This window comes from Numida meleagris, chromosome 25 (genome assembly GCF_002078875.1).
Source record: "Numida meleagris isolate 19003 breed g44 Domestic line chromosome 25, NumMel1.0, whole genome shotgun sequence".
Classification (NCBI taxonomy): Eukaryota; Metazoa; Chordata; class Aves; order Galliformes; family Numididae; genus Numida; species Numida meleagris.
This window is the reverse complement of record NC_034433.1, coordinates 308,307-324,894: the sequence shown is the minus strand read 5'-3', so window position 1 is coordinate 324,894 and position 16,588 is coordinate 308,307. Positions and strand designations below refer to the sequence as shown.

At 58.0% G+C, this 16,588-nt stretch overlaps 1 protein-coding gene across 2 annotated transcripts in view; it reads right to left on the bottom strand.

Moving 5' to 3' along the window:
- Positions 1,452-16,588, bottom strand: part of KIF21B (kinesin family member 21B) — a 32,955-nt gene continuing 17,818 nt past the window's right edge. Inside the window, exons 19-35 of one of the 2 annotated variants that reach the window (XM_021377242.1) lie at positions 16,177-16,324; positions 15,909-16,103; positions 15,351-15,452; positions 15,070-15,235; positions 14,738-14,798; positions 14,375-14,432; positions 13,696-13,901; positions 13,146-13,220; positions 12,843-12,956; positions 12,140-12,178; positions 10,268-10,404; positions 9,808-9,988; positions 9,204-9,368; positions 8,582-8,699; positions 7,246-7,416; positions 6,643-6,842; positions 1,452-5,439 (exon numbers count right to left, since the gene is read on the bottom strand). In XM_021377242.1, coding sequence (XP_021232917.1) covers positions 5,385-5,439; positions 6,643-6,842; positions 7,246-7,416; positions 8,582-8,699; positions 9,204-9,368; positions 9,808-9,988; positions 10,268-10,404; positions 12,140-12,178; positions 12,843-12,956; positions 13,146-13,220; positions 13,696-13,901; positions 14,375-14,432; positions 14,738-14,798; positions 15,070-15,235; positions 15,351-15,452; positions 15,909-16,103; positions 16,177-16,324 — 2,191 coding nt within the window. In that variant the 3' untranslated portion in view covers positions 1,452-5,384. The remainder of the gene's footprint in view (positions 5,440-6,642; positions 6,843-7,245; positions 7,417-8,581; positions 8,700-9,203; positions 9,369-9,807; positions 9,989-10,267; positions 10,405-12,139; positions 12,179-12,842; positions 12,957-13,145; positions 13,221-13,695; positions 13,902-14,374; positions 14,433-14,737; positions 14,799-15,069; positions 15,236-15,350; positions 15,453-15,908; positions 16,104-16,176; positions 16,325-16,588) is intronic. The other variant, XM_021377243.1, reaches the window with a different exon arrangement.

The window sequence follows — 16,588 nt, the reverse complement described above, 5'->3', positions numbered from 1 at the left end:
CACCAGGCTGGCTCCTTTCTCTGTTCTTTCTGGCCTCGAGCTTTCAGCAAAGCCATGGTTGGGGTGAGACAGAGCACCTGCAGCAGGGACACTGCTCTGCGAGGTCCAGCTGTGGCACTCAGGCGTGCAGGGAGCACAGCATGCTGCCAGCCTGGCCCTGGTGTCGTGCTGGGGTGACAAAGAAGTGGCCACGAGTTTGGGGTGAGCTGGTGACACGATGCCAACGAGGTGTGCGGGCACAGCAAGGGGCTGGGACAGCAGCAAGGAGAGCGATGTCTCTGCTGTCACCTGCCCTGCTGGGAGGAGGAGCTGGGCCCACACTACCCCACATTTATGACCCACTGACGCCATCACCCCAGCAGCAGCATGGGGTGGCTGTGTTTGGGGACTCACGACAAGATATGCCCCAGCACCGGCTGGGGTGGCACAGCTCCGCGCACCCCCCAGCACCGCCAGCCCTCCAGGGACACAGCCAGGAGCCGGGGCCCTCTGCCCGCTGTCCCCCCCACTCTCCCCGCACTGGGGGCAGGACGCGTGCTCGGTGTCACTGCTGCTCCATCCAACCCGTCCGACGAGCGCTGGGAGAGAGAAGGTGTCTGGATGGAGGCAGCTGGGGCTGCGCCGTGCCCTGCAGACGCTGGGGTGCGATCCACAGCCCACCCCCGCCCCGCAGCACCTGGGCCGGGGCTGCCCCACATGGCGGGGGGAAGGCGTGCGGCCCAGCGCGGTGCGGACATCGCCACCTCTGCGGGCACCGCAGCGCGGTCACGGCTCGGGATGGGGCGGAGGGAGCTCACAACGTCCCCGCTAAGGGCCCCGCTGCCGCCCCCGCCCGCTGTCCCCGTCCCCGCACCGCGGCCGGCGCTGCCCCCTGGCGGCTGTCCCCGCTCCACGCGCAGCCGGGGGGGTCTCAGCAGCCGGGTGCCCCGGGGTGGGGAAGCGCGGAGGCGTGGTCACGGTACAGACGCGTTTCCCAGCGCCCCGTCTGAGCCCTGCCCCGCGCAGCTCCGTGCCATTCCCCTGCTTTGGAAGTCGCACGCGGCGATGGGACGGATTCTCAGCCCCATTTCGTGCAGCCCGGACAACCTGGGGGTCCTCAGCCTCTCACACAGGACGTGCCGTGCAGCCCCGACCAGCTCTGCTGCCTCTTCGAGATGCTTTCAAGGACCTTTCCGTAGGGTGCAGTGCCCCAAAATGCAGTTTGCCCTCCATGCCCTGGCCCACCGCTGGCTCCCTGAGACCAGGCAGCAGCAGAGGCTGGAGGCACCCGAGCACCCGCAGCGCAGCTCAGCTCGGAGCCACGGGGAGAGCCCTGCAGTCCCTGAGGACCCGGTTCCCGTGTGGGCAAATCCTCACAGCTCCCAGGGTCCGGCCACGAGGACAGGACGCGCATCAGGACAGGCGGCTCCCGGCTGCGCTCTTCCCCAAAACAGGCGTCACTGCTTTGTCTCTTCGTTTCAGTACGCTTTATTTGTGAAGACAAAGAGGCAAGGAACAAACACATCCATCGGAAAAACAAACAAACAAACATGTACAGCGTGAGACTGAAATAAGTTACACTATTTACAGGAACACATCGAGGTATAAAATATTTGTACACACCTTGTCCTCTGACAAACCCAGACCGCAGCGCTGGGCTGCGCAACCCAGCAGAGAAAAAAAAGCCTTCGTGAGCAAGAGTTGGCCTCTGTCAAACAGCTCCGGGCAAGGGAAGGCACCGGCTGCTCGTGCCAGCTGTGCAGCGGGACGGGCAATGGAGCAGGCAGCGCAGGGAGCAGGTACCGGGCAGAGCTGTTCCACTGGGAATGGGGACAAAGGCCCGGGGCGGCAGGAAGGCGTAGGGCGATGCTTTGCTGGGGGCAAGGCCTGGGAGGAGTGGGACTGTGCTGGGGTTCCTCCCAGATCGAGTGGGAGCACCGTGGGGTGTGAGGAGCGGCTGGTGGGACAACGGGAGGAGCAGGAGGGAGATGCTGCCTGCGAGATGGAGCAAAGCAGCGGTGAGCATGCTGCGAGGCAAGGGGACGAGTGACAAGTGCTCTGTGGGATCGTACCCGGACCCCATCCAGCGTGGGATGGGAGGACACCCTGGGGCGGCTGCCGAGGCGGGAGGCAAGGAGCCCAAAGCAGCTGTGCTTGGAGGTGCTGGGGAGGAACAACGTACCCTTGTGCTTCTCACAGCTGGCCAGGCTGGGGACAGCCTTACAGCCGTGTCTTTTGTGCCAGGAGAGCTGCAGCTCCCTGGGTGGGCTCACAGTGGTTTGAGGGCCCAAAAATTTGGGCTCCTGAGTCAACTCCATCCCTTCTGTGCAAAGCTCAGTTCCAGGCAGCGCTGTGCCCTCAGCAGAGCTTGGAGCTGGCCCGTGTGTGCTGGGAGGAGGAGATCCAGGAGCAAGAGGCAGAGCCCAGGAACAAGACGTCCCCAGCTCTCAGTAAGGGAAGGAGCTCCCTGGACAGCAGCTATCATCCCCATGCTTGGCACAAACGAAGGCACCGAGGGAGAAGCAAAATGAGGTGCAGAGAGGCTCAGAGACCACAAGAAAGCAGTGCAAGTCCTGAGCCCCAAGGGAGCACCCAGCACAGTGCAAAAGGACGGACCTCACCTGCACCCCAGCCCTTAATCTTCACCCTCTGTATCCAAAGCCCACAGCCCCATCCAGGGCCTGCAGGCACTGTGCTCTGGGACCTGGAACAGATGGCAAAATGGGCAAGGGCAGCCCCGGGGCCCCCGGTGCCTGCCCACAGGCAGAGACTGGGCAGCCAGCAGCAAGGGAAGGAGCTGAAGGACCAGAGGCCAAAGGGCCACGCTCGCTGGACTGCAGATGGGGTGGGACCTTGTGCTTTAGCATTCAGGGGACCTGCCCCCCACCTGACAGCATGGCTCAGAGCTGCCCCCCCAAGCCCCCTGTGCTGGGGAGCAGGGCAGAGCCCCGTGCCAGCTTCCTAGCCCCAGGAGGGGATAACCTCGAGGGCTGTCCTAGTCATGTTCAGTGCCTGGGACAGGATCTAGACTGAGCTGCCTTTTGGGGATGAAAACTCTAACGCGTGAGATTCAGTTTATCTCAGCATGCCACCACCTCGGGCAGAGGCTGTTACAGCACCAGCTGCCCACTGCTACCACATCACAGCAGGCTCTGGAACACAGGGACTAGGACCAGCCCATTCCAACAATGTGCTCTGCCTGGCATCGCCCAGTCAAGAGCTTCTTTGCAGCCACAGCAAATATCTGTGGGAGCAGAGACAGGAACGCAGGCTGAGCTCAGCCCTACAGAGGGACCATTCTGTCCTTCAAAGGAACCACCACCTCCAGGCTGCACATCAACCCAGTGCCGAATAGCAAAACCACAGAGCCCTGCTCCGAGCATCCTCCAGCAACAGGAGGAAAATCTCAGTGCTGGGAAACAGCAGGGGCTCAGAAACGCAGCAAGATGCAGTGAGGCCGTGTGTCTTTGGGACAAACTCAAGTGTCAAAACCATAACAACAGCAATGGCCAAAGGAATACAAACAAAAACCCCTCGAGCTCCCCAGCCCATCCCCAAAATGAAATCAATGACAACAGCACCCAGCTTGCACCGTGAGGTAGCTAAACCAAATCAACACCCCCCTCCCCCCCCCCAAAAAAAATACAAGAAGTCCCTCTCCCACATGGGAAATACCAACCCACACAGGTACTCAGACACTGATGCCTACGGTACACCTGGCAGACACGCACAGCCCAAAGAAAACGCGAGTGATGAGCGGGGAAGTTCCATCCAAATCAGGCTGAGAGGGCAGCACCGCCTCCAGCTCCCGGCGCTGTCATGGGGCAGCCATGGGGCCCCTGCACCTTTCTGCTCCCCCCAGCCCCACAGCGCACACAGCACAGGGCTCAGCTGTGAGGCAGGAGCAGTCACCGTCCCGTGCTGGGCAGGGTCACCCTGTGCACGCCAACAGCAATGTCTTCTTTTTTTTTCCCCAGAACAATAAAAGAAAGACTCCAACAAGTCAGTAAAGATGCTCCTGTTTCAAGGTGTGCAGAAATTCCCGCCTGCAGTGGTTTGAACAAGGGCTGGTGACTAAAAAAACCCAAAAAAACGGGGCTGCAGAAAGCAGAGGGAAATTGGTCTGTGCTTTACGGGGCACATCCTGGAGCTCCACCGAGATCCGAGTTCAGCACCAGTGGGATCACACAGAGGAATCCTTCAGTCCGAGTTCAAACGTTTCTTCAGTGACAAAAGTGAAGTGAGAGCGCACGAGGAGAGAACACCACTCCCAGGGTCAGCGCGGCCATTCCCCCACGAGCCCAGCGCGCGGCAGGGCAGGATGGAGCAGGGGATGCCCCAAGGGACCACGGGAGAGGAAGAAGAAAGCTCCAGTGTGAGACCAGGGAGAAGCGCGCAGGGCAGCTGGAGAGGCTGTGTCCTGAGTGACGCACTCCTGGGCTGAGCCTTCAGCCTTCGGCAGGGCTCCAGCCGTGCAAGATCGTTCTCTGTAGGATTGTCCTTCAGGCGTGCGGCCACAGGGGGACTCGAGCAGGACCAGCGTCCAACCCCATCCTCACCCCACTGTGGCACAACCATCTCCATCCTGACCCATCTGCTCCCGTAGCTGAGGGCGAGAAGCCCTCCCCTGCCCCACCGCAGAGCAAAGCGGGCACATGGGAAGAGCAGAGGGTCAGCAGAGATCACCATCGGGATTCCGAATTCAGAGATCGCCGCAGGGAAGCGCAGTGGGTCGGGCTGGAAGTGGCGTGATGGCACCGCAGAGAAGCTCAGGGTGAGCCAGGTGAGATGCTCAGCTCCAGCTGCTGGAGCCAGGGGAGGATGGAACCAATTGAAGATCCTTCTGCAGATCCACCGCAGCACAGAGGACGTCCCATAAGTTATGTCTCCAAAGGAAAAAAAAAAAAAAAACCAACCCGACCTCTGGTCCCAGCCAATAGCCTTGAGACTGTGGAATGGAGAAAGGCTCCTGCAGGAACCAGCCCTGGAGGCAGCGGGGACAGAAGCAGCAGATCCAGGCAGAGGCTGCACGAAGCCGCGGTGGCAGGAGGGAACTGTGTGTCTCTGAGAAGGAGCCCACCTGGACTCCAGCCCCTCGCAGACCCGGCAGGCAGCACAGTGGGGTGGGTGAGAAGAGAGATGAAGTCTTTCCTGGTCACTGGAAAACCACTGAGAAACTGCAGCAGGAGGGAAGGTGGAGCTGATGGTGCTCCGCGGAGCTGCCTCTTCACGGGATCTGTCAGTGCTCAAAGATGGGGCAAGATGGATCTGATCCACCCTGTCGGGTCAGGCACAAAAATTCCCATCCCTGGGCTGAGCTCCCATAGACGATGGGGTCTTGGTAGCAAGGGAGATGTAGCCCAGCCTTCACCCTCCTGCCACATCTTCCAGTCATTCTGTAGTTCCTAGTTGGAGCCAGTGGGTAACCTCCTCCCACTCCAGAGCTTCACTGTCAGGTCGCTGGGAAACAAAGGCAAGAGGGATGGTGTGAGCCAGGGGCTTTGCCTGCCGCACACAGGCACTGCAAGCAGAAGCACTGCCCACCCCCAGCCCACGGCAGCATGCAGCCCACGAGGCTCCCAGGCTCTCTCCCGGCAGGAGGATGCTAAGCCCATCTGGGGGAGCAGGCAGGCCCAATGGGGCTCAGCCTCCAGCTCAGCCCACTGGCAGCAACTGAGGACAAAGGGAAGCGGTGACCTGCAGGACTGCCACACCCCTTGCACAGGTTCTGCCTATAGCTCAAGGTGGTTTTGTTGCAGAGAACTTGGTCTCCCTGGGGCATGGGTTGGTTGGCAGGGGGCTGCCGACTCCCACCCCACCATCCATGCAAGGGTGAGGGCAGAACACGGCTGCCACAGGAGATGTGGGCACTGGGCAAGAGGTAAAAAAAGAAAAAAAAAGAAGAAAAAAAAGGAAACAAAACAAAACTACGCGAGGGTATGACTGGGACAAAGGGGCAAGGCACTTCTAGTAAGGATTTATCAAGTGGGGAAAAACGCAAAAGAGTTTCATACCGTTAAGAAGCAGCTCAGACCAGAGAGAAAGAAAGAGAGAAGAGCAAAAGCAAGCAACAGCAAGAAAGACAGAGGGAGAAAGAGATGGAGAGAGAGAAAAGGAAAGGAAAGACAGAAGAGTGCATGTGCAAGAGAGAGTCAGAAAGAGCAGGAGGGTCAAGGCAGACTAGTAGCACGGCCCTTTATGGCAAGGACGCGTCGTGGAAGGCAAGGGGTGAGCCCAGGCACGTAATTCCATAACTTTACCCGGCAGTCACTGTGGCACAGATGGGAGGTGGGGAGGAGGAGAGACAGAGAGAGACAGAAAAAGGAAGGGAGAAAAGGGACACGGTGGAAAAGAGGATATCAGAGTCTTGCTGCCAAATTGCTCCCCAAGAGCAGCGGGGGATGCCCAGCCCCAGGGAATATGGGTCCCTGCGTGGGGATATCCCGGGGCGTCACCGGAGAGCGGGCAGGGGACAGATTAAGATGGGCAAGATGAGATGAAGGCGTGGAGGGACTGGAAAGCTGCACGTTCCCCCCCGCCCTCTTCTCCCTCCAGGCTCCCGGCCCCGTTCAATGCAAACCCTCCCAGGCCCAGGGATGACAGGTCAACCCAGGGGTCCCCCACCTCCCGGGGGCTCTGGGGAGCTCCAAGCCCGAGGCTCACCTGGAGGCAGTGAAGATGTGCTTGGAGTTGGTGCAGATGGCATTGATGGGGCTGTCGTGCCCCTTGATCTCCCCAACTGGGCTGAAGTTATCCACGTTCCAGACTTTGATCATGCCTCCTCGGCAAGCACTCAGCACCATGGGGCGGCCAGGGATGAAGGCCAGGGCACAGACCCAGTCTTTGTGCGCATTCGGGATTTGCTGTAGGTATGAGGGCAGAGCAGAGATCACAGTCAGCCTCAAGACACCCAGCTTCAGGGGTTCAGATCATCACCGCTGCCCCGGGGTTGATCCAAATCACCAAGCCAGACTCAAGACTTAGGGCTTGAATCCTATTTTCAGAGAGTAACCCAGCAACTGATGCTGCAAGCCTACGTCCCAAGGGGAACGGGCAGTTGTGGGTGCTCTTCAGTACCCATCTAGAGGCATACAGAGCCACCTGGCACGTGCTACCAGATCCCCAGGAACTGGCTGGCCTCCCAGGTTAGTCCAGTGCAGCACTGGCACCAGAGCCCTGAGCCTTCCCCCAGACGCACAGCAGCAATCCTGGCTGCCCCACGTTACCCTGAGGAGCCCAGGCTACCCCGTATGCTCCTCTCCTGACCTGGATAAGTTCCTGCTGCTCCAGATCCCACTTTTTAATGCCGTTGTCCCTGGAGCCGCTGAAGAGGATGTCTCCCTGGATGGCCAGGCACTCGATGCCATCGTAGTGAGGGGGCTCGAAGTTGTGAGTGGGGCCAACATTGCCCACCACGCCCTCAGCAATCTCAAACACCTGCAGGGAAAACAGCCGGTGAGAGACCCCAGATGGCTCTGGAAATAGAGGTCAGCCCTTCTCCAAGAACTTGGCCACCACCCTCCATTTCCGAGGCTCAGAGCACTCAGCACACAGAAAGTAGATCTGCTGAAGGCAGTGGAAGGGCTTGTGTGTTTAAAGCACTGCTTTAGTGGATGGGTACAGGGAGCCATACGTACCTTGAGTGCGAGTTTGTGCTGTATGCACGTTCCAGTTGGATGGCACTATCTAACACTAACATCCTAAAGTAACCTGCGTCTATGTCTAACACTAAAACAAAACTTAAGGCTTTAAGTGCCTAACACTGAAATCCTAAAGTAACCTGTAACACTAGAACAAAACTAAAGCCCAGAACGAGCTACAGAATCAGGAAGGCCAGCACTGGCACATAGCTCCCCCAGAACTGATCTCCAAAGAGGCCCCGTATTGCTTAGGCTAGGAAGGGATGTTAACACTTGAGCGATGCTGGCAGGAGAGTTGGCCCTTGGCCCTCTTCCTTCTTCCACCAGGGAATATTTTGAGGCTGGGACACACGGCATATAATGCTGGAGAGGGGAGCAAGTGTTGGCAGCTTGGGGGGCTAAGGTCTCACCAGATGTCCTGCCACCATCGGGAGAGACGTGCCACCAGAGAGCCCCAATTCTGCTACGTTTTACCCATCATGAGCTTTTACACATCTTCACAAGCCAAGCTGAGAAGAGCGGGATCCTGCCACCCTCCCCGCCCCTCTCCACTCCAATTCAACCTACTAAGAGCCAGAAAAATAAAATAAAATAAAATAAAATAAAATAATAAAATAAAATAAAATGGAGGTGTGATCTTTTGCTGTTCTGGAGCTGCAAATGAGCAGGTGAAAATCATCTGCAGCAGGAGGCAGAACTGAGCAGAACAGGCCAAGCTGCTCAGCCGAGTCAGATGTAACATGCAAACATCAGCCACAGAGCCCAAGGAGTGGCAGATGCAGTCCCCCATGGCCAAAGGTATATTTGTATCACAAATGAAAGAAAAGGCAAGATCTGGGGGGAGAAGATGCACAAAAAGCCACGTTCAGAACAGGGAAAACCAGAAATGTGGGCAAGGGGAAGAGAAGAGGTCTTAAGGGGGAACGACATCTGGGCTCTGCCCAGCAGCCAGAGGAGAGTACCTTGACGTAGTGATCTTTGGAGCCTGTGACCACCAGGTCATGGTTGCTTGCCGTCTGGTTTACTGTGAGACACATCACAGGCCCGATGTGGCCAGTCAGCTTCCCAACAGGCTGCAGCCTGCAACCAGTGACATGGGTCAGCCAGCCCCTGCCCAACACCACAGCTCCTCCAGGGCCCTCTCCCAGCACAAACCCCACTGCCCTCAAGCACCCCCCAACAGAGGAAGGTCCCTTTGGAGGCATCACCACCAGGGATACCCTGCTTCACAGTGATGCCGAGGGATGAAGGCAGCTTTGGGGCACGCCGACAGCCAGCTGGAGAGCCCAGGCTGCAGCAAGGGCTTGGGGTAATGGCACAGCCTGGAGAGGCTGCTGCTCATCCCTCATTTCTTCCCTCTTCTCACAGATGAAACCCACACCTCAAGTAGCCCCACTGCTGCTCATCACCCCTTGGGTCCTAAGACAGGGACTTGAAAAGGCACATGGTAGGGTCCTGAAAGCCCTCATTCCGGGCAGCTTCCACAGCTAAAAGATTTTCCCCTTCCCTAGGGGAGTCTTTTCAGATGCACATGCCCACACAGAGTCAGTAAGTTGTCCTGCCTGCCCCTGTGCTGCCCCTCACCTGCTCAGCTCCCAGATGCGGACGGAGTTACCAGTGGCAGCATAGAGCGTGGTGCCAGAGGGGTTGAGAGCGATCTGGTTGATCTGGTGCTCCCCCTGCACGCTGGTCACAGTGCGGGTGGTAGTCCCAGCACACGCATCCCCAGAGATCACCTGGCCAGAAGATCTAGAGAAGGGAAGGAGAGAGGAGAAAGGATGATGAGAGACCAGGTCAGAGCCTCCGAGGCCCCTCTGAGGAAGCCAAAGAGGCTGCTGGCTCTCAGCTGGTCCCACACTGGGAAAGGTCCTGCAGGTATCATCAGCTGCCTGGCCAGCACGGGACCAGCAAGACCTCCACCTTCCAGACCAAGTGCTCTGCTTGGGGTGGAGCCAAGGATGTCAGGTGTGCGCATGACATGGAGTATCCTGCCCTAGTTCCCTGCGTTCTCCCTGAGCCTCCCTGTTTCCTACAGCTGTAGCACTGCATTTGCTGCAGACTGGTAGCAATGCAGCTGGGCTCTGTTTCCAGCCTGTGGGACCCCAGGAGTTTCTGAGACCATCTTCTGCAAAGCCAGAGATGCCCACAGTGCCCAGGCTCCCCCCCAGCCACTCTTCCCACCACCTACGTGAGGGTGCGGATGCACCGGGCTGAGTCCCGGATGTCCCACACTTTGATGTATGAGGTGGACACGGTGAACACCAGCCCCGTGTGGCTGCAGTACTTGATGGAAACGACATTATTTGGGTGACCCTTGAGGGAAGCGATTTCCTGACCCGTCACCAGGTTCCACATCTTACAGCTCCGGTCTGTAGGAAGAAGAACACGCCTGAGAGCATCGGGCTGGGGAGTTCCTCCATGGCATGGAGGCACCTACCCCTTCCCAAGCACTGCCTCCCTCCACCCACAGCTCCTTTCCAGGGGAACGAAGCCAGCCTGCTCCAGCAGCCAGACATCAGAGAGCAGGGACAGGAGAGCAACCCCGGAGGAACCATCCCCGCGGTGCCCACCAATTCCCCATGCCAACCTGCTCTCATAGTGCATAAAAAGCCAGCAACCCCCACATCTTCTCTGTCCACCACACATACCTTTGGAGCCAGTGAAAAGCAGCTCATCGGTGGCATCCAGGCAGAGCACAGGCTTGGTGTGTCCTTCTGCCACGGAGACGCACTGCAGCGGGGCTGTCCGGGCGTTCTTGGTGCCACCCACTGGATTAATGATGCCCCTTGCATGGGAAAGAAAGAACAAGCGTGGTGGGGTAGGTGTGTGGAAAGGCACGGCACTGTGTGGTCCCAGGGGCATGGGAGAGCACGAGGTGCCTCACCCTGAGCATCTTCCCCTGCTGGCAGAGCAGTGGGCCCCTCTGCCTGGACTCAGGCACATCTGAGCAAACATCTTCATGGAAAACCTGGCAATCTCCCCATGAGCAGCCCTTGCCTAATGCCTCCGCCCAAGTGACACAGGCTATGGGACACGGTGGTCATGGCCTCTGCTCTGCTGCTGAGCCACTCGAGCCTGGCCAGCACTGACCTGAACCAGGAGACCCAGCTCATCAGGCCTCAGCTCAGTTTAGGACGAGCTGCACTTTCTCCATCCTGAAACTCTGCTAGGAACGAATGCCTCGTTATACCTATATCCTGGCAGTTCCTTCGAGCCTGCCAGCCAGCCTGTGGCTGGTAACATTTGGAAACAGAGTTGTGCTCCTTTTAAGACCATAAGGATGACAGAGGGCAGCACTGGCATTTCTACCCAGCATCCCTGTGCCCACTGCTGGCTCTCGGCAGGAGAGGATCCATCCCTGCCAAACCTTCTTCCAAGGGATGCCTGCAGGCACACATGCCTCATCCCTCTGGGCACAGCATCTGCCAATCACCTCCACATCAGAGTGTTCAAGGCACTGAGGTCCAACAGCCCCACTGCTGCAGTCCTGATGTACGTGGCCATCAGCAGCTCTTCCCTGCTGCCATCCCAAAGCACTGCCTGGGGCTCTGAGCTATGCTAAATCTTTTCTTATGAGTAGGGAAAACGAGGCACGAGGCTGGAGAAGGGCAGGCCCAGGGCCACATAAGGTTTGCGTTAGTCAGGAGGATGAATGTAAGCTCATTAACGTGGGTGTGGAAGTCGCACGCGTGCAATCTCTTTCTCAATTAGCAGCTGTGCTCACCAATTAAACAGCTCTCCTCTGACCCCTAGCGTTTCTACTGGTCTCGAGGTGACACTGAGGCTAAATGGAAATCCTGGCTCCCCAGGGCGAGATGTTATCAGAGCAAACAGCTCAAGGTGACAAAGCACACACACACCTCTGGTGCCATATCTCCAGTGGGTGCTCAGGGCAGGGCACCCTTGTGCCAGAGGGCTGATGCTCCTAAAAGGCACAGAGAAGGTTGTCCTCGCACTGGGGAACCTCTCTGCTGCACTGGGACAAGCCCAGGAGCACCTTCACCCCTAGGCTGAGCTCTGCACAGCAGTGACTTGGTTTCTGGGGCAAAGAGCTCTGCCCACCCAGAACCCAGCACTGCAGAGATACAGCCAAGCGTGGGGAACACCTGCACATATTTCCCTGGAAGATGCTCGCAAGAAGAACACACTGACAGTGCCCAGCGTTGCTCACCCCAGCATCACAGTCCTGCTGGAGAGCCAAGGGATGGGACAGGACATGCTGACAAGAGCCCATCAGAGATGGCACAGAGCATGCTGCCTCTGCAAAGCAGCCAGTGTCCGCAGGCAAGGCCAGTGCCACGCTTCCAGAGGCTGAGCAGAGCAGGAACGGTTCAAACTCACAACCGAGGGGACAGTGTCAGGCACTGTTGGTGGCATGCCAAGAGGGGACAGCATACACAAGCTGGGAGACGGGCAAAGCAGCAAGGCACAGGTGGAGCATGCAGGGACAAGGGAGAGCAAACTCATGAGACAGAGAGAAGGAGAAGAGGAAGGGATAATAAATAGAAAGTTGTCTATACCTCAGCACCTCCGAGACAGAGGAATCGCTGTCATCAGACCTAGGGGCAGAAAATTAGCAGGATTATGGGAGAGAAAACCCAGACTAGAAGAGGCAGCAGGGGAGTCAGAGGTAGAGGATTGTTATTGCATCCAAGCCAGTGTAGGACATGGAGAAAGGAGAGGAGAGAGGAAGAAAGAAGCACACACAGAGAACCAGAGGAAAGGGCAGAGGAGCAGGAGGGTACGTGAGGGTCAGACAGCAGATCTCCGTCAGGACACGTCCGCGCTGCTAGCAATGCTCCGAGATGAGGACAGCTGCCCGACCTGCCCCATGGGCGGCTGGAGCTGCATTTGTGGGTTGGTGCCAGTCCGTCAGCTTCATGCGAACCCCCACCCTGCCTGACTCCATCCTGCTTCACAGCATTTTCCAGTGGTCCAAGCCTGGCACTGCAAGGCTTAGCCAAAGCCCAGGACTGCGAGCTCCTGCAAGCAGCCAGCTCAGAGGGCACACACACCAGACAGGACAGGGCAAGAGTCCAGCAGGGCCCTTGCACAGCATCTAGCTGCTCCTGCAGAGGAGCACTAAGGAATAACGGTGGCAGGAGGGTGGCTGGAGACAACCCAGGTGCTGCACTCCAATACCCCACTGTGGGACTTGATAAGTTTTTGCTGTTACTGCACATGTGCCCCTCACCCAGACGCTCCCACCCCACCTCGACTTACTTGTCCAAGGCAGACCCCTGGCTCTGATTGCTCGTGAGACGAGAGAAGACATTGCGGTCGTTGCGTGGGCGCGTGGGTGGAGATGAGGGAGGCGTGAAGCCAACATCTGGAGGCCTGAGCCAGGAAGGATTAGAGGAACACATGACTTGGGAACTACTCACCTGGCAGCTGCCAAACTCCTCTTGCTCAGGCTGGCACCCCAGGGCGCAGCTGAAGCAGCAAGAGCTGGTCAGCAGGCATCTCTGCCAGCTTGCCCAGGCCACCCAGCCTCCCCCTGCCCAAGCCTCTGGCTCCCAGGCTCACCTAGCAGGTTGCCCACGGTCATAGGATTTCCTCCTTGTGAGAGGCGATGTGTCTGAGACACGAGACTGTCTGGGACTTAAAAAAGCGAAAGAGCACAGTAGATGCCTGCCCTCCTCCATCCATAGACCTCAGTGATGAACCCCCACGTCCTCCCCCAGCAGAGCAAATGGAGAAGGTGAGTTGCCTGGTGTCACAATCATGAGATCAGAGGTTGCATCAAGTCACCCTCTGAGCACAGAAACCTTTGGCAACCCAAGAAGCCTCCTTGAAGGCTGATAAGCAAGGGCAGTGAGAAAGGGCCCCTCGCACTGCCCCTTCTTTCCCTCCTCTTGGACCACTCTTCTCTGCACCCACACAAGGTGCCAACATAAGCCTCAATGTTCTCCAAAATCCTGCTGGAGAAACCCACTGCTACTTGCTGCAGACTAACCTGGATGGATGTCAGAATTTGGCTCATCCTCATTGCTTTGCCCCTCCACACCCAGGGCACAGCTTCCCACCCAGTGCCCCACGCCTCCCAGTGCCCAGTGAACCATCACCCTTTGCTCACAAAGTGCTTCCTCGCGTGGGCAGGCTGACGGTGCGCGACACCTTCTCCTTGTAATAGGGGTCTCGGATTGAGAAGCTGATCCCATCCTCTTTGATCTCCATGAGAGATGCCAAGGACTTGGTGATGTTCTTGGTGGAGATGTCCAGCGTGGGTCCTAGACATTCAGCTGACACTGCCTTCATCTGCCCTGAGAGCTTGGGCTCTCCCTAGAGCAGGACACAGGGCTCAGGCATGGGCAGAATAAGAGGAGGAGAACAGGCACAGCCAGAGATCTGCAGGATGAGCAGCTCGAGCTCTCTGGCCACGGGAAGTTCTTTCCCCCTGCATCATGCTGGGATGCCCACGACAGCACCAGTTCTCCATATTCTAAGCAAGCATGACAGCCTGCATAGAACAGTGGGCTTCAGGCCACCTTCACCTACAAAGGATCCAGCACTGCACAGGAACTGCCTTTGCTGGAGGGTATCAGGTGTGGTGGATATTTTCCCAGTCTCCAGAGCATCAGAGGACCACAGGACCAGAAGATATGGACTAGATCCTTACCTAGAGCTGACTCCATCCATATCCCAAGCCTGGCTCTCCAAGGGTCAGACTACAGAGCCTCAGAGCATCGCTAAACGTGTCCCTCCACCCCTTCTCCAACACCCTGTAACAGGGCCACATACAATGGCCAACTCACCTTGAACTTGAAATCATCCTGGCTTGCTGAGCCCTTCATGCTGAAAGACTGGGAGATGCTGCAAGGAGAAGGTGGCAGAGCTGGATCTTCAGCGCTGAACTCCTTCCACAGACTGCTACCAGTCCCTCAGTCTCCCTAGGTCATTCCCTGCTTCCCAGCACCCTTTCTCCAAAGGATGATCAAGTCTTTTAGTGTCTAAGAGATGCCTGTGCTCCCCTCCCCAAGGGCTCAGCACAAGAAAGAGTAGATGGTGTTTCTTTCTTCAGTATCTACCTGCTATCTCCCGTAGGTGGCATCCCACCCCACCTCCAGCCACCACACACCCATGCACAGCCTGCAGGTGGTGAAGGGCTGGCTGCTCACCTCCCATCCGAGGCCAAGCTGAATTCGGAGACCTCCTCGTCTGTGCTGGTGTAGCCATTCTCTGCGCACAAGGGAGAAGGGACATCAGCAGCACGAAGGGAACCAAGTCCCAACCAAATCACACAGCATTAGAACTGAGGGCACAGTCTGGGCAGCTGTGGGGTGGCAGGTCTTCTTCTGCACCCTCCATGCAGCCCAAGGGCACGCTGATGCCAATGGCAGCACCTCCTGGTGCTTCCCGAGCACCCAGCACAGAAGGGCCAGCTCTACCCATGGGGAAGAGGTGGAGAACATACCCAGCATAAGGAAGGGTAGCTTGGGGTCTCACCCACCTTGCTGGACGTTGTGGATCAGCGCCTGAAGCTCAGGGTGCGACTCGGCCTTCTCCCGCAGGGCATCCAGGATGAGGTGGTTCTGCGAGGAGCCGGTCACATCCGTCTGCTTCAGGCGTCCCTCCAGCAGGCGGATCTGGGCTTCCTTCTGTGCCACCTGCAGGCCCTGGTGGATGGAAGGCCACACCAGCCTCAGACAGGCACCACGGGCTCCCCACCTCAGCGTCCCACAGGTGGGAGAAACCCCCACGTGCAGGCAGTGCTCCAAACAGAAGCAGCACCTTGTCAATGGATGCCTTCAGGAAGTTGTCCAGCAGGAGCCGAGCTTCAGCCAGGGAGCAGGAGCTAATCACCACCGAAGTGTCCGTGGAGTCCAGCTCCTCCTGGAAGCCAGAAGGAGCTGGATGAGGCCAGGGGGCTTGGCTACTGGGCAGGGCCTGGTGGAGTGGGCATCGCAGCCAGCACGGACTCTCGGGGCTGAGGCTGCTCCACCACTGCCCCACTGTCATCGCTGGGTCCTGGTTGGTGGCACAGCCAGTGTCCCACTGGCACAGCCAGGCTGGGGAGAGCACAAAGCCTCCAGACGATAGAGGGGACAAGGAGCTGCGCATCTCCGCACTGTGTCTGGTGTCAGAACCGGACACCAAAACTTGTGGGGTCTGGGCTGAGAGGCCCAGCTTTATTTCCAGCAAGTTTCCAGTACGGGCCCCACAAAAACTTGCATGGAGAACAGTGATGTGGGGAGCATGTGGCTTTCCCACAGCTCAGGAAGCACTGGGATGCCTGGGTTCCCTTCCAGGAATGTTCCTGCCTCCCTCCCAACCTCCCTCCCTGCCCACCTTGGTCTCCTCAATCTGCATGATGGTAGCCTGGCAGTCGGAGATGCTGTCATTGATGTAGTCGATGTTGGCCCCCAGCACCTCAATCTCCTCGTTCAGCTCCTGCAGCCCCTTCTGCTCCTTAGGGCTCTCCGCCTGCAGTTTCGCCCTCTTGCCCAGCAGGGCTTCCTGCAGCAGCGCCAGCTCCTCTCGTTTCTGGGGGGAAAAGGGAGAAGGATTGGCACTGTGCTGGCATGGCCACCCTCAACCCCGCGCCCACCACCCTCACCTTGATGAGCCTCTCCATGTCAGCCTCCAGGTTGACGATGGTCATCCTCTGCATCACGATGTCGAAGATGCGTCGCTCCAGTGACTGCCACTTGAGGCGGGCAGCTTTACTGAAGGTCTGGCTTGATCCCTTCTTGGGGAACTTCTTCCTACAGCCGGAGGGGAGCAGAGGCACATGGGTGCCTGGCTGCACCATGTCTGGGAAACTGTGCCTTCCCCAAAAGGATGCCCAAGTGCTGGTTGCATCAGAGGAGTCTGTCTTGCTTTTGGATTACCCACCTCTGCCACCACCCCTCCCTGCTCTAACAGCTTGCTCCATAGAGAGCACACTCCAAGCACAGCCTGTCCCTGTGCTGGCATTTTGCCCCAAGCCAAACACAAAATGAAGAGTTGGCCTCCAGCCTCTGCCACCA